The 19,558-nt window shown below is 36.9% G+C and overlaps 2 protein-coding genes across 3 annotated transcripts in view; both read right to left on the minus strand.

Annotated features, from left to right (window-relative positions):
* Pxdnl (peroxidasin like) overlaps window positions 1–2,621 on the minus strand; it is a 488,149-nt gene extending 485,528 nt beyond the window's left edge. The window contains exon 1 of one of the 2 annotated variants that reach the window (XM_048782891.1): window positions 2,154–2,621. In XM_048782891.1, the coding sequence (XP_048638848.1) occupies window positions 2,154–2,317 (164 nt within the window). In that variant the 5' untranslated portion in view covers window positions 2,318–2,621. The remainder of the gene's footprint in view (window positions 1–2,153) is intronic. The other variant, XM_048782890.1, reaches the window with a different exon arrangement.
* A 1,979-nt stretch (window positions 2,622–4,600) lies between these two features.
* Pcmtd1 (protein-L-isoaspartate (D-aspartate) O-methyltransferase domain containing 1) overlaps window positions 4,601–19,558 on the minus strand; it is a 44,445-nt gene continuing 29,487 nt past the window's right edge. Inside the window, exons 4-7 of the mRNA XM_015485691.2 lie at window positions 19,204–19,327; window positions 10,747–10,974; window positions 8,489–8,613; window positions 4,601–4,744 (exon numbers count right to left, since the gene is read on the minus strand). Of these exons, the coding sequence (XP_015341177.1) occupies window positions 4,601–4,744; window positions 8,489–8,613; window positions 10,747–10,974; window positions 19,204–19,327 (621 nt within the window). The remainder of the gene's footprint in view (window positions 4,745–8,488; window positions 8,614–10,746; window positions 10,975–19,203; window positions 19,328–19,558) is intronic.

Genomic DNA, 19,558 nt, shown 5'->3' on the forward strand with positions numbered 1-19,558 from the left:
CTGACCTCAGCCTCTTTAGTAGTTGGGATTACAGTTGTCTCCACACCTGGCGAGAATTTTATTTTTGACATCCATATTTTCTTGAAAAAATATGACCAGACTGCCTTCGTCACTGTCTTCCATGCTCCCAACTGTCTCCATGCACTCAAGCTTGAGGCCAATAATTCTCCCTCATTCTACTCACACAGCAGTTTTTCATTCACCCTACACCCCTCAAATTAACCAGCCAGGTTCTTGGAGGTCTTTGAGTTTATAACTCCTGTCTTTAATTGTAGATATGATAATAGCAACTAAAACTTCACAGTGCTTAACAGGGCTAGACAATTTCCCAAGTATTTAAAATGCACTAACTCATTTAATCTTCAAAGTAACTGACAGGTGCCAGGCACGGTGGCTCATGCCTGTAATCCCAGCCGCTGGGGAGGCTGAGGCAAGAGGATCGCGAGTTCAAAGCCAGCCTCAGCAAAAGCAAGGCACTAAGCAGCTCAGTGAGACCCTGTCTCTAAATAAAATACAAAATAGGGCTGGGGATGTGGCTCAGTGGTCGAGTACTTCTGAGTTCAAACCTGAATTCAATTTCCAGTACTCCCCCAACCCCAACCCCAAAATCACAAAATAACAGGTGAACACAATCTGAATCCCCATTTCACAGTTTCAGAAGCTGAGACAGAAATGTGGACAACTTGCACAAGGCCACACACTTGGTAGGAATGACTGTAGACAGAGGATAACTGGCTCAGAGTCTAAGCTTTCTTTTTCACATGGTAGCAGGCTTCCTCTAACTGATGTCTTTACAGTTAATCGCCTTTGGAAGTACCTAGTGGGTGCTGCTCTTTGAAACACCTAGGGAGTACACTTTAGATAGAGATTGGACCTTACTTAGTTAGCATTTTATTTAATGTCATGTTGGTTGATTAGACAAGTTGCCCTTTCTCTAAGGCTTTACTGCTATCTGCCAGAAAGCTGTGGATACAAAATGACAAATGAATGGTTCTGCATTTAAAGGCACCTCTAGAGCTGTCTACACAGCCATATGCAGTGGCCCTAGGCTTGAGAATGTCTTGCCATTTTTACAGTTAAGACTTACTTCATATTTGCATGCATATAAGATTAACCAAAAAAAATGTTTTGCAATAATAAAGATCTATGAATCATACATGTAATTTTCTATGCAACTTGGACTTTTCATTATTAAGAATTATTTCATGATTAGGACAGAAAAATTTAGAGTGATGATATTAAACATTAATATCTCCAAATTCCAGGAGCTATTTCCCTCTGCCCAAGAACAAACTTGAAAACTCTGACAGCTGTTCGGTCTTCCACAGACATGATGCAATCACAAAAACTTCATCTTTGCCCAAGGAAAGCCCTTGGAATTGCATGGTCTTTCAGCATCCCCTCCCCTTCTTGTAACATAAAGCTTGAAAGTTATAATAAGAGATTTGCTCTACTAATTCTTTCATAGATATATTTAACCTAAGTATCAATTATACTGCTCTTATCCCAATATTAATAACAATGAGATAGGATTTGAATTCAGATTTGTTTGACTCCTAAATTCTGGTTTATTCTACCATTCTACAATGCCTCCTAAATACTAAATGCTAAATTAGTCTAGTAGCTGCTCAGCAAGTCTACTAAGCATTGAGAGCTATGCTGGACCATTTGCAGAACTGTTTGGGGCAGATAGTGATAAAGTGCTGGAAGTGAGGACATCACACTCCTAGGAAGCAGAGAGCAAACCACATAATCAAATGGAACTACATTCTTGAAGTTAAATTCATTCTTTCCAAATGGGACGGACATCCAATTAAGAGTCCCAAAGATTTAGGAGATGATGATGAAAAGGAATCAATTGAGAGAACCCTTTGGAGAGGAAGGAAAAAGAAAGATGAGAATTCTCAGTAGTTAAGTTCTTGAAGATGTTAAGAGAACTGTATCCACGCCAACTCATCATGTCTCACAATTTAAAGTCTAACAGAGCAGAACTAGGAAGTTATTTGTTAAGTGGGGGGGGCGGGGAGAACTCTTCCAAGTAAGCGAGCAGGGAGAGTATCAGAAATCCTAAATTAAAAGGAGTTACACTCAGTCCAGCCAAGAAGCAATAGAGCATGGCTGAACAGGGCTTGGGGAGATCTGTGTGAACTTACAGGACCGTGGTCTGCTGTGGTACCTGAGGAATGTGATCCAGCATCAAGTGCATGCAGCGGATGGTGCTCTTAAAGCAAAGGCACCGGCTGGGGCAGGGCAGCACCGGCAGACACCAGCTGGCCAGGAGGAAGCAAGTGGTCCAGCAGAGGAGTCTGGGCTCCATTGCTCCATCCGCGGCTGGACAGCAGCAGCTGCGGCAGCAATAGCAGTGGTGGTGGGGATAGTCGGGGCTGGGCTAAACCAGGCTTGGGAGCAGTGCCTGAAAGCAGCTCCCAGGGAAGAGGCACCCCCTGGCCAATCCAGAAGGAGAGAGATCACATTACGACGCTGAAGGCAGGGGGCGGCTCTAAGCAGAAATCAGACTCCCAAGGACAAGGGGGACTTGTGAGTGCAAGAGGCTCTGTAGGCAGTGTGATGCAAATAAAAACTTTTCCAAAGTTGCTTCCACTGCACTTTTTATGTAAGCCCCAGCCTCTTAGCCCCTAGCTGTCCTTTTGAAGTTCAGGTTGATTAATTATTTATTGAATCCAGGCAGAACAGTTTTCCTTCTTTTTATCTGATAACATTACCAAATCCTAAAAGGGCAGGCAGTTCTAATGAGTTGATCTAGGTGCACGAATTCCTACCTTACTGCAAACGGTGCTCTGAAAAACATGGTTTCCCTCCTTTTTCTATATTCTACCCCTAAACCCAACACATTTTACTCACGTAAGATTCAAACTGCCTACTTCAGATTTCTTCAATATTTAATGTTTAAAATTGTATGTTTGAAACCATGATCTTGTATACAGACAACTGGTGGACAAACGTGTAACTATGTAAAGTAGTGCAGGTGCTGGCTGGAGAATGGCTTGTCATTGTCTTGCATTTCCAGGAAGTGAGTGGGCCCCTCTTTGAGGATGTCTGGAAGAACAGGATTGATAGTTAAACACTTATACTCTGGGCATTCTGTTAAGCAGATATTAAAAAGGAGTGGGGGGAGTCTTGATTTGATTTTATCTTTAAAGAATTAAAGTTTTCCAACAAATCTCTTTTTAAGAATAGAAATACAAATTAAAACTTGTATGGTCAAACCCAGGTGATCAGACTGGGAATCCAATATAGTAAATGCAGAGTTCTGTCGAGTCTTATCAGTTTTAAGAGGAAAAAATAAATGCATCCTTCCACAATAGTCTTTTCAGGCTGTGTACATTCTACTGTAGGTGAATACTGCCCTCTTTTGGCAAAATGTTCACATCTACATGTGTGATGTTTGGGGGCTTAAAATACAAAAAGACTGAAAGAACCAAACTATGTGAACAGGATGACTTTTAAATAAACCTTAAGTATGCTTGGCATTTTTCATGTGTTTTATTGTCAAAGTATATCAAAAAATTTTTTAAAAAGCAAATTCCTTTCAACTGTACTCATACAATCACTACGAGAACAATTACTACTTGTCAGTGTTGGATTTGGAAAATGTGAACCAGATGGCAGGTTAGTGCCTTACAATTTCAGCTCAAAAATATAATAAATATTATCTGTACTCAAAAGGTCTTCTTCCAGAAGGATAGATTAAAATCTTTCTAATTTAGAAGCCTATGTTAACATTGAACTGGGGGGAAAAGAACACTGATTACTGACTTTGAGTACAGGGCTTCGGAAGGGTAAGAACAAGCATCACACCATTACATGGCCCTTCAGATAGTACCTTAGGACAACTCTCACCAAAAACAACTAAATGTGTTAGATAAAATATTTAACACGTTTTTGAAAATGCATTTATGTGTCATGATTTAGTTAGCAAGGTGTTTACAAAAGTCCAAAAATGAAGTGAAATGGGAAGCCCATAAGGCTAAGTAAACACTGAAGGCTGGTTCAGTTTGAGGTTATTTGCATAACTAAGTGAAATTAACTTTGGGACTGGAATAGGAGAGGTACTAGGATAGAAACCCCTCTACTAAGCAGGGAGTCTCACCTGGAAAAATCTGTATAGCCCCAGAGCTCTATCTTAAAAATAAACTGGGAACACTTCCCACCCTTGGCCTTGCCCACCCACCTACTCACCCTGGCAACACAAGAAAAACTGCCTATTTCAAGGCTTGACAGTGGGGAGGCAGCAAGTAAAATCTCCCTGGAGCTGTCATAACTCCAAAGTAGCCTTCTAGTGCAGTTCTAGATCATCCCACTCCACCTGAGTGGTCCAGAAGACCTAACTAAGAATGTAAAGAGTCCCATGGTCAAAGCTGTACAACACAAACTCAGTCAAAACCCACAAACTACAAAAGTTGTAAGTGCTAACCATGGAAACATCATGAGCAGAATTTACACCTGGAATCACACAAGGAATACAAAATAATTAAGTTCCATATGTTACGTAAGGAGACAAATAGATGAGGATGGTGGGTACATGAGATGAAGAGGATAATCCAATGAAATGAGCCTATTGTACTGACTCCCCACATGCTTACTTTGCCAAAAAGCAATCTGCCTGCAGGCCTTCTGTCCTGGGTGGACAGGAAATATCACATTTCTCAACAGACTGAGGCAAGCAGCTGAAGGTCTGGCAGTCAATGTAGGTAATGAATGATGGGGGTTGAGAAGAGGAGGGCTGGTTATCAAAGAAAAGAGAATGAGTTGCTAATAGCTAACCTTTTCCCTGCACAAGGAATTGCTAAGGATTACCCCAAGCTGCTCCTTCTGGTCTTAGACAAGTACAGAGAAGAAAAGGTGGGAGGTTTGGGAGTCTATAAAAGAGCAAGACACACTCATTCCTGAGTACAACCACCTCTGGGCCCTCTTCTCTCCAAAGAAGTCTGCTATCCCTGCATTTCTCTCTTTTTAAATGAAACTTACTTTCTATGAGTTTCTTGGGTGTTTAATCTTCAAAAGCAGGGGAATGAAGACCAATTCCTGACTGGTATCATTTAGAGAACTGAACACATTAATAAAAACAACCCAGCTGATCTTTAAAAAAAGCAGAACTAGAAAACAAAACAGATAGTAAAACTCACTTAAAGGGTTTACCAGCAAATTTCAAACAACCTTAAAAGAGAATTGGTGCCAGGTATTGTGTACACAATCATAATCCCAGGGATCCAGGAAGCTGAGGCAGGAGGATTACAAATTCAGACAACTTGGTGAGGCCCTAAGCAACCTAGTGAGACTCTCTCTTAAAATAAAAAATAAAAAAAGGTTAGGGATATGGCTTACTGGTAAAGTGGCCCTGGGTTCAATCCCTCATGCCAAAAATACATAAATACATAAAAGAGAACTGATGATCCATGAATATATCTGAAGAAATGATCTAAAATTCAACGCAGAGAGGAAATGTCAAGATAGTATTTGTAAGGGGGAAAAAAGGTAGCCAAGAATCTCCAGAATTGACAAAAGAGAACAACTCAACACAGCTACAAGACATGTAAATAGCAGGTAGGAAAAATGAAAAGATTCACACGCAGGCACATTATATGAAACTACAAAGGATTAACGATGCAAAGACAAGAATGTTAAGACATCTTTAAAGCAGATACACATGACAGATGACCCCAAAAAGGAAAGACCATCAGTTGACTTAATAACTACAGTGGAAGACAAAATATAGAGAAATCACAAATCCTTTAGAGGAAATGCTGCCAATCTAAAATCTTAAACAATGGACATAGTTTTTAAATGATTTTTTTTTTCTGTCAGACAAAACTAAGAGTTTGCAACCATAGTCCTTTACTAACAGAAACTCAAAAGGTCATACCCTTGGGAAAAGGAAATTAGGATGGTCTAAGAGGAGGGAAGAAATAATGAGCAAAAACAGGTGCAAATGGGAGTATATCTAATCTAACATTGGTTAGATAAACAGTAGCAATGGTATGCTATACAGCTTCACATTTTAGAAGTAAAACATGCCAGCACATCATTTTGAGGTGATGACCTCAGAGTTAGTGTCCTATTATTTAAGGTGATTAAATTAAGTGAATGCATTAAAATGTTGTGTAATCACTAATAGCAGGAGGGAAAGTATAACTTCAAAATAAAAATAGAAAATGAAGAAATAATAATCCAAAGAATATAGAAAAGAAATATAGTAGGCATATAGCTCAACAATTCATTTGATAGTAATATTTAAAGTGAATGTCAATAGAAAGCATCAAGTAAGATTGTACAAATAAATTTTTAAGAAATTCAGCTATCTCTTGTTTATATGAAACATCATCTAAAACATAAGCAACAACAAAAGCTGAAAATAAAATAGTGTACTAGGTATCATTTTGCTATGCCAAGTAGGCACACGCACAAAAATGTACTTAAGTCATATTAGATTTGAACAATTTATTTATTTATTTAATTTTTTTTTTATAATTTTAATATTTATTTATTTCTTAGTTTTTGGCAGACACAACATCTTTGTTTGCATGTGGTGCTGAGGATCGAACCCGGGCCGCATGCATGCCAGGTGGGCGCGCTAGAGCTTGAGCCACATCCTCAGCCCTGAACAATACAATTTAAAAATGCACTCAATTGACATTAATAGAACATGACAGTGGGCTGGGTATGTGGCTCAGTAGTGGAGTGTTTGCCTGGCATGCATGAAGTTGAGGGTTTGATCACCAGCACCACAAAAAAACAAAAACCACGACAAAAAAATGACACTGAAAAATTGAAGTACATTTTTAGACCCATCAAGCCATTTATATAAAAAAATTACCATAAGGTTAATAAAACAAGAAATAAGGTTGTTCTTGTTTAAGACATCTATTTAGCACTGTCCTGAAAGTCCCAAACACATCAGGTAAAATAAAAAATCCCCCCCCAAAAAAACAACACAAAACTGTCTAAAATTTAAAGATATGAGTCTCTGTGTAGAAAACCTAGAAAAGTCAAAAGAGACAAGGATATAAATATTGTACAAAAATCAATAAAAAGTCTAAAATACCATTTTAATAAACAGAACACAAGAATAGCAATAAACCTAACAAAAGATGACAGACCTTAGAGCCAAATTGTGTTAACTATTTTTAATAAGACCCCAAAGGAATACCACATTCATGTATTCATATCATAAGCTTCGCAAGAGGGGCACAATCTGACCTTTAAATTCAATATTATTCCAAGGTAATCCCAAAAATGTTGTGTATATGTGTAATCTGAAAATCTGTTCATAAAATTACATGAAAGTCTACTGGTTCAAGAATAACCGAGAAATGCCTGGAACATAAGTTGAAGAGACTTAGCTTAGTATATCAAGAATTAGGGTAAATCTATAGTAAATAAAACTGTGTGGTTTAGCAGAGGGATATATAAACTAATAAAATAAAAAAGAAAGCTATATACGAGCACAAATACATGAAAACTTAATTTGTGATCAAGTTACCACTGTAGATCACAGGAGAGGAAAAAGTCTTTAAAAATTGGTCATGCAAAATCATAGAATTTACAGGGAAATGGATGGCATTAGAGCAGATTATGCTAAGTGAAGCTATCCAATCCCTAAAAAATAAATGCCAAATGTCTTCTTTGATATAAGGAGAGTAACTAAGAACAGAGTATGGTCGAAGAGCATGAGAAGAAGATTAACATTAAATAGGAATGAGAGATGGGAGGGAAAGGGAAAGAGAAGGGAAATTGCATGGAAATGGAAGGAGACCCTCAGAGTTATACAAAAGTAGATACAAGAGGAAGTGAGGGGAAAGGGAAAAATAATACAAGGGGGACAAATGAATGTCAGTAGAGGGGGCAGAGAGAGAAGAGGCGAGGGGAGGGGAGGGGAGGGGGGATAGTAGAGGATAGGAAAGGCAGCAGAACACAACAGACACTAGTATGGCAATATGTAAATCAATGGATGTGTAACTGATGTGATTCTGCAATCTGTATTTGGGGTAAAAATGGGAGCTCATAACCCACTTGAATCAAAGTGTGAAATATGATATATCAAGAATTATGTAATGTTTTGAACAGCTAACAATAAAAAAAAAATTGGTCATGAAACAATTGATCAAACAAGTGAAAAAAATAATAATCAAACTGGACCATATTTTCTGACCAAAGATCAATATCCCAGGTATATTCTGGATTCAAATGTGAAAGGAAAAAAAAATCATAAAAACTTCTGCAAGAAAATATATAATATTTTCACGATCTTTGTATTGAAGGTGTAAAAAGATGAATTTGAAACTTAAAACTGAAAATGGCACCAACAGGGGGAACTGTAAAATGAAGTTCTCTGAAAAAGCTGCATGTCTATTAAAAGCTCCTGCAGACTACTTGACCCTGCCTAAGCAGAACGCTGCAGACACAGGTAATGTCGTAACTTGAGAGACTATTATCTCAGGCTTTCTCAGACCCTTTGATAGCCACTTACCTTCACTTCTGCATCAGGTGTAACCTTCTGATGACTATTATGTAACTTCTCAGAATGTGTCACTAAGCTTAGCAGACCTCTAGCCTGCAGCAGTCCTAAAGCTAAGACGGTGTAACATCTGAAACCTACAGAAGAGAGATCCCCCCTTGCCATAAGCCCACCTACCTGATGCTCCCACACTTGATCACCAAATGCACTGATTTATGACTTTGATTCTGTGATTATCATAAATCACATAACCTCTTCCACAGTGGTACATGCCATTCAGGGTAACTTGAGTCCATGGTCATTCGTATTTGGCTCAGAATAAACCATATTTCCAACACACATAACTGACAATGGAATAATACCAAGGCTACAAATAGAACTCCTATAAGTTAGTCTTTAAAAAGAAACTACCCATGAAAAAAACGTATAAGACTTGACTGACAAAGTTTTCCTTTTTCAGAAAGGAAACCTAAAATCAAAACAATACTTGAAATTATTTAAAAAATAAAAACTCATTACCTAATAAGTAACAAAGTCCCTGTAAGATATTTCACACTACTCAACAGGCAAAAAATTATAAGTGTATATAGGTGAGGATGTGGTATAACCAAAAAATCTAAACATAGCTGGATAGAACATACATTGTTCATTATTTTGGAAAACAAATCTGTACTATCTGGGTAAAAGTGAATATAAGTATGTTCTATAATCTAGTAGTAATTCTATCCCTAGATGTACAACCTAAGAAAAAACTCTCACAGCCACTATACATGTAGAATGTTCATAGTAAACTATTTGCAGGAACAAAAAAATGTCCATCATAGAATAAATTATGAACTGTTAGTGTAACACAACTGCATACAACATAAATTAACCTCAGAAAAGTAGCAAGGAGTGAATAAGAGAGCCACAGAAGAATATATACATACAGTATGAATATAGCCACGTATGAAGCCAAATAATATACAGGTTGTGTAAATACAAGCCAGTGGCAAAATAACAGCAAAAAGCAAGGTCAGAAAAAACAGAGTTACCCTGAGGGATAAATCTCATTTAATCCCTGAGAAGGGAGGGATTGAGATTGGGAAGGGGCACACAGACGTTGGTTATGCTAATAGTCCAACCTTACAGTATGTACACATGCACCTACACTGAACTTATTCCTGGTACTTTACATGTATTTTATAAAAAGACTTTATATACATGAGTATTTTATTAAAATAATTTTTATAAAACTACATCTTTAGCTGGACATGGTGGCTCACGCCTGTAAACCCAGCAGCTTGGGAGGCAGAGGCAGGAGGATAGAGTTCAAAGCCAGCCAAAGCAAAAGCGAGGTGCTAAGAAACTCAGTGAGACCCTGTCTCTAAATACAATACAAAATAGGGCTGGGTATATGGCTCAGTGGGTTGAGTGCCCTTGAGTTTAATCCCTGTTACCCTGCCACCCACAACCAAAAAAAAACTACATCCTTCAGAGCTGGCAATAGGCACAAAGAAGTTTGAACAAAGATGTTCAAACACGGACCACCATAAACCATAATTCACCTACATCCACAGGTATATTGAGATCATCTAAATTCATAAGTTTTTTAAAAAGAAAGAAAGAAATGCCAGGCCACTAGAAAATGATGCTTAATTATATGTGATTTTTTATTTAAAATGACTTTCCAAGTCTTCCAATGATTCAACAGGCTTTGTTTCAATTTTATTATCTCAAACAGCTAGAAATCAATATGCTTTTTGTATTTTATTGTAATCACTATGTATGCTATTTTAGTTTTTTTCATTAATATCAGAACCACATGTATCAACCAGTAAGCAGTACAGATTTAAATTAGCTTCTCAGTAGTTATGGTATCATTGCCAGATTCTTGGGATTTCGCTAATGCTGAATACTATTTCAAGCCCTTTCTCCAACTAGCTATATAACTAGCAAAACATGCCACCACTCTAGGCCTACTTTCTCATTTGCAAAATCAAATGCCTCATTTATCTATCTATAAAATTCCATGATATTCCCCATCACATTCATTTTCTATTTCATCTTCATTTGCTACTTCTCTACTAATAAAAGCATAATTTTCTATAATCAAGTAAATATGAATTCATTAAAAACACAAACCCAAAATATTCTTATTCCAATATATTTGCATAATAGATAAGAAGGCTCTCACTTGAATTTTCATATTTTATTTCTGCCTCTTTATTTAAAGTCAACGATAAAAGTCATACCTGTAAAATAAATGCATTTAAGAACACAAAAGATACAGTTCAATGACAAAAGAAATAAGCAGTGATCATGAAAATCTACTATANTGAGCTGATTACCCACAAACACATAAGTGTTGATTCTCTGTTTAACTCGCTTTCTTTTCCTCTTAGGTGGAGCCCTTTGAGGAATCCCCTTGGCCTGCATCTCATCATTTATGAAATTTCTAAGTGTGCGCCGAATGTAAATACGAGCCAAGTCCTGTAGATTCCTGACAGCACAGGGAGCTAAAAACAAACAAAAAGCACAAAAAAGAAAACATTATACATTTGTTAATTTCTACATAGAACACATTTTTCTAGCAAATTTTAGAAAAAGCAAAAACTATTAAAACTGAGTTTTGGGGTACATATTACATTCTAGGTACAAGGAAAGTGGCAATGGAGAGAGGTTAAAAGCATGAGGGTATGTGGTGTTGCCATGTGTATACATAAAGGTCCTCTGAAAGGATAAACAAAAGGTTAGAAACAGGGTAAGTGAGAACAAAGTGATAAAGTGACAAGAACAGGAAAGAGACTTTACCCATGGTGACATTTGTATCACATGAAAAGGACCAACTGGTCACAAAACTCAAAAGCAGCATTTGAATAGTTGCCTCTGTCTGTACTGTAAAGCTATCACACTCACATAAGCTTCTACCTTCTGTGAATCACCAAGTAGACCTACTCCATGGCAAGGAGATGTTATGCTGTGAATAACATTATCAGCTCAAACACCACAGACAGTTTTTAAGTTACTGATTTTTACGTCATACAGTTGGTACAATCTCATGTCTGCTTCACTCCTATCTCCCTTAGTACACATACTCTTCTAGAGAATGAATATTTTAGCCTGTTCCCAGTACTTTAGAGAAATAAATTTTCTATGCCCCACTTGAAACTGGTGTCTCCTACTTTCCAACCTTATGGAAAAAAAACTATTACCAAGGATCCTTCTCCAAAGTCTAAAAATAAATAAAACATAATCCTGGGGCTGGGAAAACATAATCCCGGGGATGGGGTTGTAGCTCTAGAGCACTTGCTTCACATGTGTGAGGCACTGGGTTCAATCCTCAGCACCACATAAGAATAAATAAATAAAGATATTTGGGTCCATCCACCAAAACTAGACAGTGGCAGAAGCAGGATTTGAACTCGGATTCATTTACGTTGTTTCAACCTCCATTTCATATAGTAGTGGGCAGGTCCAGACCAGTAGTGTAAATCAGTTTCTAGCTGAACATGCTCAGTGTGATGCTTTGGAATTATTTGTATTTCAGGTTTCATAGAGAGTTGGAAAAAGAGCTAAAGAGAAGTTTATAATGGGTAGTAGAGGTATGTGCTACAAGATCTTTGAATTACCCTTTAAAGTCTCTTACCACAAAGTTCAATTTAAAAAAAAATTCTTATTTACTACTTCACAGTGTGTCTGATAGAGTATAAATCTGACCACTTCCCCCCACCAAATTCCATTTTATAAAAAAAAAAATTTTAAAAATCATAATCCTGTTCATTTCAGCAGCATTACAAACCATTTACTTTCATTATCTCTTCATTCTTGGTACTCTTTTCTGGACACCCTTTTTCTGAACTTTTTGGTTCTAAAGTCTAAAATTCTGCCTATTTTAGATATTGCCATCTTTCCCTTAACCTGTGAGCTCCAGAAGAGAGGAATTATAACTGTCAGCTTCCCATGTTCTCCTCAAGGACCTGTAGGTTTTGGGTCCTGCATAGCGTGTCACCCTGCCCAGGGATCACAATGTACTTCCTGTTTTTCTCACTAACCACAGTGGTCAGATTTACATTCTATCATCTATCAGATACACTGTGAAGTAGTAAATAAGAATTTTTTTTTAATTGAACTTTGTGATACGAGACTTTAAAAGGTAATTCCAAGATCTTGTAGCACACACCTACTGTCCATTATAAACCTCTCTTTAGCTCTTTTTCCAACCCTCTATGAAACCTGAAATGCAAATAATTCCAAAGCATCACATTGAGCATATTCAGCTGGAAACTGGTCTGGACCTGCCCACTACTATATGGAATGGAGATTGAAAAGACATAAACGAATCCGAGTTCAAATCCTGCTTCTGCCACTGCCTAGTTTTGTGAATGTGGTCATTCCTTTTATGTTAAAATGTGTAAAATCAGCCTGCTTTGCTACCCTTCTACAATTGTTGACTGTTATTCAATATTCACTCAATATATATTTGTTAAACTATAGGCCAAAACTTAAGAACTCCTCTAGACACAGTGAGTGACTTAGACAAGAAAAGTCCTGGCATTTGTGGTGCTTACATAGATGGGGAGGAGATAGGTAAATAGAAAACAATTGCAGCAGAGAAAGGGGAACACCACGTAATTTGGTGGGGGGCAGCAATCATATAATATAAAGTTACTTAGGGGAATGGTTACGTTTGACCAAGTGGTCATGATGGTCTCACTTGGGGAGGTTATGTCTGAGCCAGGATCTTAAAGAGATGAGGAACAGCCATGTAAATAGCAAAGACCTAATAGGTACATGAGCATAGCAGGTTGAAGGACTGAAAGGAGGCTACTGTAGATGAGGTTTGGAACTCAATCAAAAACAAACAAAAAAATTGGTCTACTAGTACAGGGTGAGTCTGAGAGATGGAAGTTTGGAGCAGGACGTCTGCTAGAACACTTGGGTAATCAACATACATGACCAAACACTGACAGACCAGTAGCAGCAGAGTTGGAAAGAAATGGAAATGGATAAATTTCAGATGTATTTTGAAGATAGGATAGAGATAGAGATTGGTTGTCAGAGACGACAGGGGGGGAGCATCAACTAAAACATGGCCTGAGCAACTGGGCAGAAATTGGTGATATTACTAGCATGACAAAATCAGAGGGGCAAACAGGATGAAAAGAAGAAAATGAAAAAGTGTGTTCTATTTGTGTTAAACCTAAGGTGTCTATTTCTTTCCCAAAATGGAGATTTCAAGAATCATGATAACTACCATGTCATACTAGTGACCACTTATAATGTTTTTATGTAAGAACTCACTTAATAATAAGAGGTTACACAATTTGCTCAAGGTCCTAAGTGACTGAGGTGGGGCCCAAATGTGGGTATTGACTGAAAACTCTTATGATTTCTTTCTAACTAAAAGCAGATCCTGACCCTGAGGCTTAGGTACAACACCAGTGTTGGAGACAGCAATATGGGAATCAGCAGCCCAGGTTGAAATGCAAAGACCAAGAGCTGGAGGAAAGTACATGGGAAGGATACACAAAGAGGAGAGGAGAGGCCTGAGACGAGAGCATTCTGCAAAAGGAGAGAGGGTAGAGAATAAATCTGTTTTTTTAAAGTTTTTAAAATTATAAAGAACCTATGAAATAGAAATTGTATTAACCTTCTCATCTGTTTTCAAACTTCTCTCATTACTGTATTCTCTGTCAACAACAAAATAATTTCCTTCCACTGCCAACAATGTCTGCTATCCAGAGAAGAATCTTTCAATCCTAAACTATCAGAATACTGTAACTTCATTAAGGACCAACTGGACTCAACATAGAAAAAGGTTCAGGCTTGAATTTGGTGGCTTTAACATGAGCTCATTTGAATAACATAAAACATTGAGGTAATTCTTGGTCAGACCTATCTGAATATCCCCCATGTCCTCTATTTCTTAACACTCCCTTGTTTATAATGCTTCTAGTTATGAGATAGGAATGATAGACCAAACAATACTAATCCTGTGATATAAAAATTTATTTTAAGTATAAAGCCTTCACTTCAAACTAACAGTTAAGGTTATCTCTAACCTACACATTTAAGCACCATTTTTTCCCCAAAATGGAGGCTCAACATAGGTTTTACAGTAACTTAGGGGTCAGGACTTTCACTTTCATTTATCAACAAAGATTGGAAGGAACATTTTATTTGGGTTGAACCACATAAAACTGATGTTTTTGGCTTGACCTATTAAAGAATGTATATAGCTCAATGTTATACAGTTCCACAATTTAAAAAGTCTCTTCTGTCCATGAACTTTAAATAACATGTCCTTATTTTTAGAATTTCATCTGCACATACACACAAATAAAAGCACAGAAACAAATATGACTTCTAAGTTGAATAACAATTACTGGACCAGAGTAAAAATTGCAACTCCATTCTAATAAGCTATTCAACATAAACAATTTTATTGCTCTAAGAAACATTCAGCATAGGATTTAACTTTTTTTTTGTAGATTTTAATTCCCTATAATTAATAGAATGTCCCCTAATTAGAAAGAATGTTCTTAATCTCCATACATCCTACAAAATTTTGGCAAATAGTGATTTTCAACCTTTTTCATTTTGTGAATATTCCTATTCATAGGACTATAGGTAGCACTGAGAATTACCTAAATGTTTTTACTATAGGTAGGACTATATATTACTACCTATATTACTATAGGTAGGACTGATAATTACCTAAATGTATTTATGTTATTCAAAAGAACTTTTAAATGGAGCTCATATAAATGCTATTTTAGGACTTCTAAGTATATTAAGTCACTAAACTCAGGTCTGAACCTTTTTCTATGTTGAGTCCAGTTGGTCCTTAATGAAGTTACAGTATTCTGATAAAATAAATCGCAGAGTTCCTAACTCAATTTTATAAATTGCTGTTGATAACTGATTACTTTTTTCCTTTTTATTACAAAAACTTCAAATACGTACGGGAAGAGTCAGTATGATAAACTCCTGTACACCTGGCTCTCAGTTTCACCAATTCTCCCTCATGACTATTATCATCACATCAACACCCTCATACTCTTACCATTCCCTCCCCAGATTATTGTGATAATATTCAGACATATTTATTTCATCTGTAAGTATTTCAGAGGTATAATGGATTTTTTAAAAATTTAGCCATCCACACTCTGTTTTATCCTGAATTTATTTCTATTTTACAATTCACATTATAAATACTCAACCCAACCAATAATAGTCTCATCAGCTACTTAGGTTATTTGTGTTGACACCCTTAAAATGTGGGGGAATGGAAATTGCTTCTTCTTTTTGGTAAGGATTTAACCCAGGGGTACTTTACCAATGAGCAATAGCCTCACTCCTTTTTTGAGACAGGGTCTCACTAAGTTGCTGAGGACCTTGTTAAGTTGCTGAAGTTGGCCTCAAACTTGTGATCCTCCTGCCTTAGCCTCCTGAGTCACTGGGATTATAGGTATTTACCACCATGACTGACTGAAAATTGCTCCTTTCACAGCATGTCATTCTTAAATTATATTACTATAAAATTACATTTATAATTAAAACTTCTTTAACAGAAACCAAACTTGGAAGACTGTCACATTAAAAAAAAAGGAAATGACTATAGATAAAATTCTGACTCTTTTGACAGTATCAGTTACAAAGTGAAATATAGCTATTATACAAAATCCACAGGGGACTCTAGAGGTATTATGCTTATATGTGCTATGCATGTTGCTTAAGGTAAGGCCACTGTCAAAATCAAACTGTGTCAGAGAATTTTTTCACTACTTTTATTATTTTCCATCTGGTTATGATAAATTAGTCACTAATCAACTGTTTTAAAAATAGTAGAAAACAGTTTTACTGTGTTATTATTCCTGCTTTTAGAAAAAAAATTAATTAGGTACTTAATAACTACAACATAATATTATCTATAGTAAATATGTTGGGTCTACTAAAAGTAGACTTTATGGAATGATCATAATGTAAACAGTTACAAGTGCAGGCAGCCATCTGTTTCTCCTGCTAGATGGTACTTTCCTAGTCCCAGGATACATCCAGCATGTACCCTCTTTGACTAGACTAGAAAGAAGCTTATATTTAACATAGCTCAGTAACTTTACACTTCTAACAGAATAAGTCTCCCTTTTAATAAGCTTTTTTAAAAATTATTCTTATTTTTAATCTTCCTATTTTATGTGAATTTTTTGCAGAATTTAATTCAAGGATTTTCTATAAGTAGCCAAAATATATAATATCAATAAGCATATAATTCCATTATAATTATAACTTTGCATTATAATTATACATAATAGGATTACTACATATTTATATATGCACATGCTGTAACAATATACTGTGGTCAATATTATTCCCCAGTATTTCCCTTTCCCATTCTTCTTCCCTCCCCCTGATCCCTTTCCTCTGCTCCACTGATATCCCTTGGATTTTTAGGAGATCCCTCCACCAACTTTTCTTTATCCTTTCTAGCTTCCACTTATGAGAGAAAACATACAACTCCTGACTTTCAGAGTTTGGCTGACTTCAACCAACAAGCATTTAAAAAAAAAAAATGGTTGAGAACATTTTCTAAATCATGACCATTTCAAAAATTTTTTTTAGAACTGAGTGCTTATCTCATTCTAGATGAAATCAAAGTAACAGCACAGAGTCAGCTGACCACATGAGACTCTGGTGCTCCTCCAGGCTTCACACACTAATTGGTTTCTGCTCATGTATGTATTTAAAGTGTAGTGGCTCCCATTAGATAAGATAGCTCATGAAGCACTATCCAGGGTTGGGTGAACATACCTCCTCCAAGCAATTGACACTCCCTGAGGGAGACACCACATGGCCCCATGGGCTTCTATGTATCTCACCCCACTCACTCACTTCTTTCCAGGGCAATAGGGATGGCTTGTACAGTTACAGTAAGCAGCAGCTGACCACGTGAGACTCTGGTGCTCCCCCAGGCTTCACACACTAATTGGTTTCTGCTCATGTATGTATTTAAAGTGTAGACTCCGATGGTAGGAGTATGGCCAGTGCCAACTCTTAACTGGGTGGGTGAGCCTGTCTAACTTAAAGGTACAGACCTAGCTTTTTCCTTCCAGTAAGTTTTCTTGCTAACAAAGCTGACATCTCAATCCCTATCATTTCTCTATTGGTAAAAACTTGGGACAGGGAAAAACAGGTATAATTTACTGATCTTCTCAAAATCCCACATCACTTTTTATTAAGCAATTTTTACATACCAGGCTCTGAGACAAGCACTTTACTAATATTACCCCACATAATTTTTTAAGAGACCATCTTAAAAGGTCCCTAAGTCATACAGCTCAAAAGAAAGTAAAAACAAATATATTGAAAACAAAATATAAAGCCAGATTCCTATGAAATAAAAGCAAACTAAATCAATAAGTTCATTTTTGGTAAAGGATTTTACTTAGCTGTTAACAAAACCATGATATATGCCAAACTAATGCTACTCTCCTTTCTCAAGATGGTATTAGCTACAGAAAGGTGAGCATTCCCTCCATTTTTAAATTTTTCTTTTTTTTTTTTTTTTAATTTTAATATTTATTTTTTAGTTTTCGGCGGACACAACATCTTTGTTTGTATGTGGTGCTGAGGATGGAACCCGGGCCGCACGCACGCCAGGCGAGCGCGCTACTGCTTGAGCCACATCCCCAGCCCCTAAATTTTTCTTTCTTAATCTTTGACATCCTGTATAACCTAGTCCCCCTACCTCTCTGGTCTCTCCCCTTCACTAATTTGTCTTCCTGTTTTATCTCTAAATTTGGTGAATCATAGATCCAATTCTAACAGCTCTTCTGTAACTCTTTTCTCCCCTTATGAAGTCAACCATTCTCAACCATTTTCATTGAACTATAGCTTAAAATGCCATGTTTTTGTTGAAGATTTTCAATTCATGCTTCTGTTGTACAGTAGGTTTGCACCCATGTGACTGACACCCCAATTTTATGCTAACAGGCACCCCAACCTAATAGGTGGCCAAAAGAAAATGTCTTTTCCTTCTACATCTACTTCCAAATTATGTCACTCCAGTCTTCCAAACAGTAATGGAATTACTCAGTTAACGGCAAGGGAAAACTGATTCCTTTTTCCCCCACCCATACTTCCCACACAGTCTACTACTTTTCTGCCTTCAAAGAATAGCCACACCATATCCAGCTTTCTCCTTAGATATGAGAAAAGACTTGAAACTGGCCTGTTTCCTCTATTTCCCCATTGATAATCCATCCTCCACAGCCCAACCAATGAATTTCCATCACCCTGGACCTTATTCCTGGAGTGGGAACCTTCAAGCTTTTTTTTTTTCCTGAAGTCTTTTGTCTTTCTGTAGAGAAAATGCTGCCACTAAGTCTTGACATGGCAGTCTCTTTTCCAGTTATAATCAGATGTTGCCTCAGCAGAAAGGTTTTCCTTACCACCACACCTAAAGTGGATACTCTTCCTCACAACCAGTTGCTTTCTAGCACAAGCTATAATTAATAAGTTCACATTTGGTTTGACCTGCCCCCTTTCCATGTTCCTGTGAAAGCAATTCACAATGTCCTGCACAAGGTAGGGGCTTTATTTTTTTTAAATGGTAAGTAAGTCCACTGAACACATTATAGCACATTTAACTCATTCTTTATAATTATATAGTCTATTAAATCCCAAGTGTATGAGTTAACACTATTAAGTGACAATTCAGTGAGAAAGTTCAAAGATCTACTTACGGAGTCCCACAGAATCTGGTTTGCCATTATCATTCTTACTCGGTTGTACAAGTGGAGCAAATGAAACAGCAAGAATATTTTTACTTTCCCAAGTATTTTGTCCAGTTCGCATAATCTGTGTTAACTATTTAGAGGAATAAAAAAAAAGATAATTGCTTAATTCTGGTAATGTGATCACTTTATAGTCAAATTTTTGTTTTAAAGGAATAATTGCCAGTGAGAACTATATTTATAGTTAAATGCAACTACATTACTTCCATTTAGGAATCATAAATTAATATAAAAGGAATTAAAAACATTTGCTGTTTGAGATAAATAGTTCAATCCAAATGGGATATCCAAACATGGCCAGGTG

Source organism: Marmota marmota, unplaced genomic scaffold (assembly GCF_001458135.2).
Source record: "Marmota marmota marmota unplaced genomic scaffold, marMar, whole genome shotgun sequence".
Lineage (NCBI taxonomy): Eukaryota > Metazoa > Chordata > Mammalia > Rodentia > Sciuridae > Marmota > Marmota marmota.